The 2,759-nt window shown below is 48.4% G+C and overlaps 1 protein-coding gene across 1 annotated transcript; it reads right to left on the bottom strand.

Moving 5' to 3' along the window:
* Window positions 1–895: 895 nt before the first annotated feature.
* On the bottom strand, window positions 896–1,899 carry LOC131251801 (pectinesterase inhibitor 3-like). Its single transcript, XM_058252761.1, has 2 exons — window positions 1,224–1,899; window positions 896–1,071 (listed from the first exon to the last, which is right to left on the bottom strand). Exon 1 carries the CDS (start codon window positions 1,840–1,842, stop codon window positions 1,264–1,266), a length of 579 nt encoding a protein of 192 aa, XP_058108744.1. The 5' UTR covers window positions 1,843–1,899; the 3' UTR covers window positions 896–1,071; window positions 1,224–1,263.
* Window positions 1,900–2,759: the final 860 nt, after the last annotated feature.

Here is a 2,759-nt window from a genome sequence, read left to right as displayed (position 1 = left end):
TGTGGTCCACTTGAGACTGGGATATACTCATTTTTGGTGTCATATCATAAAATGATCTGGAAAAAATAGATGGACGGAATGGATGAGACACCTACATCATTGTGGGACCCACATAGCACCGACCATCAGCCATTGGCTGGTGGTAGGGGGAGTAGCCAATCCAATCCGTTTCCGCTTGCAAAGCCCTTCCGGAGCTTAGGTGGATCCATCCTCGGATGAACGCGAATTGCATGCTGCCCCGTCTATCTACAGCTAGGAACGGGCACGAGCTCTGGCCACCGTGATGTATGGATCGCGTCAGATTTTTGGATATATGACTGAAATGATACGTATAGATGGATGGGCGGTGTGGATGAGACCCATACATGCGGAGTAGGACGCAATCCACATCCTCCTCGGATCCGTGAATGTAGGGCCCATCGTTGATTTATGTGTAGTATATCCACGCTGTTCATCCGTTTATCCAGATCATTTTATGGTATAAGCTCAATAAAGCATCAGATCCAAATCTCATGTGGACCACACCACAGGAAAGAGTGGTGACTCAACGGCCACCATTTAAACCTCTGCCATCCAAACGGTTGATAAGTTCGATCAAAAACTTTTGTGGCCCCGAGAAGTTTTTTATAGTTGATCATCACTGTTTCCGATGGTGTGGTCCACCTTAGATCTGGATCTGCCGCATTTTTGAGTTCAATTACTAAAATCATAGGGAGAAACGGATGGACGGCGTAGATATAAGACACATAAATCACAGTGGGCCCCACATCAGGCATCCCACGGAAGCCGCGTCCTTCCAAGGAAAAAAAAAAAAAAAACCCCAGAAAAAAAAATAATAACAAAAAGACGAGAGTGGTGGGCCCACGTCGGAACGCGGATGCCCTTGGCCGTTAGATTTCAAATCGGATTTCCCTTTTATTCCTGAAATTTCCTTATAATATGGAAAAATTACGAGAATACTACAACCTCAGTACAGAAAGCCCATGACTACTTATGAGTTGCTGATTTGAGATCTTGAATTCACCAAGTGGACCCCACTACTTTTGTGTTGGTGGCCCAGAAATCACGTACGTGCCATATTCAAGAGTACAACTTGGGTGTGAAAAAACAGTGGACGGCGAGAGAAAAAAGCGATCAACGGTCCGCATCAAACGCACGTGGCTGACTTAATGAACGGCCAGGATCTCTAACACAGATGCCACAATGAGAGAGTAGGAACCGAGAGCAGCGTTCGACCATGGGACGATCCCAGCCGTTCGATCTTCAACGGTTCCCCGTGTGTGCTGCCGCAGCGCGATTGATGAGGTAGAGCGTGTTGCTTGTCACACGTGCGACGTGCCGCATCCTCTTCCTGAGGGCCGTTTTGACGACCCCGCTGACGCTCTGGAACCCGTCGACGCACGTGTCGACGTCCGTCAACGCCGCACTGACCCACGTCTGGGCGTTGCTCATCTGCCACCGGAAGTTGCCGGCACGCACGTGCTGGAGCGCCGAGAGCGTGCGGCGGAGCTCGTTGACGGAGTCCGACAGCACCTCGACGCAGTCCTGGAGTGCGGCCTTCTCTCTCTTGGAGACGTTTCGGATGTTGGCGAGCCGGGACACGAATCCCGACGCGTTTTGGGCCCGGTCTAGGCAGACCGTTACGGATGCCCTGGCGAGGTCGGCGGGGGTCTTGGCTGAGAGCGCCAAGGGGGAGAGGCTCTTGACGCAGAGCGTACGGTACCGGGCGCGGGAGCACGATACGCGCAGGAGATTTTGTGCCGTATCGGCATTTCCGGCCGTAACGTATCGAGTTTCGGAGGTGAGAGAGAGGAGAGCTAGGAGGAAGAAGAGGAGGGGCATTTTCGTCGTTTAAGCTGGTGAGAGAAAAGACTTCGACGCGGAGAGCGAAGTTTTGGGCTCGCTTTTATAAAGAGCGAGGTGCGTAGGATAAGGGGAAGGGAATTAGGGCTGTCAACGGGCCTGGCCTGGGTTTAGTCCTGGCCCGGAGTTTGACCATTGTCGGTCGTGCCGTCGGTCTAGGATAATAAAAACTCTGTTTTAATGCCCAAGCCCGGCACACTGACACGCCTAACTGGAATCCTCGACCACCACGGTTTACCGAGTGCGTACAACACCCAAGTCTGTGGGGCCCATCATATCATATATGTAAAATCTACTCCGTCAATTAGGTTCTATATTCTATAGGAGACCCAAAGGATAAAAATCCTTTGATGTACAGAACAATATCGAACAATGAGGATGAGATGCCGACCATAGGTTCGTGTGTGGGGGCTACTATAGTGTTCATCTTCTATCAAACGCTTTAATCAGGTTTTAATTAACAGGATGACGAGAGAATACAAAATTAACATGATAAAAAAAAAAAACTCACGTGGGCCACATGAGTTTTTTTTCCCACTCATGTGACTCATATTACTATAAAATAATATTCATAATATGTATGTACGGTATAAATAGTTTTTCTCATCTGATAAACGGGGTGGGTTTTAAATAATAAACATGGTAGACATTACATAGCTTCGCTTTTTTCACCCGCTGCTTATAACGGGTGTTGTACGGGATCACCGTCTATAAGCAGAGTCGGATTGCGTAGCGTAGAAAACAGCGCCGATGTCGGCATAGTGTAACGCGGCAAAATTCTGTGGCCCCAATCATGATGTATGTGTTTTATATACGGCGTTTATCTATTTTACCATGTCATTATACAGAAAATACACAGGGGATTGAGAAATTTTGGATTTTTTTTTTTGTTTTCT

The sequence above is a fragment of the Magnolia sinica genome, chromosome 7 (assembly GCF_029962835.1).
Source record: "Magnolia sinica isolate HGM2019 chromosome 7, MsV1, whole genome shotgun sequence".
In the NCBI taxonomy this organism is placed as follows: Eukaryota; Viridiplantae; Streptophyta; class Magnoliopsida; order Magnoliales; family Magnoliaceae; genus Magnolia; species Magnolia sinica.
The sequence above is the reverse complement of the archived record's forward strand: the minus strand, read 5'-3'. Positions and strand labels throughout refer to the sequence as shown.

Excerpts from the sequence above, each read along its gene's own strand:
- LOC131251801 (XM_058252761.1), bottom strand. The coding sequence starts at position 1,842 with ATGCCCCTCCTCTTCTTCCTCCTAGCTCTCCTCTCTCTCACCTCCGAA.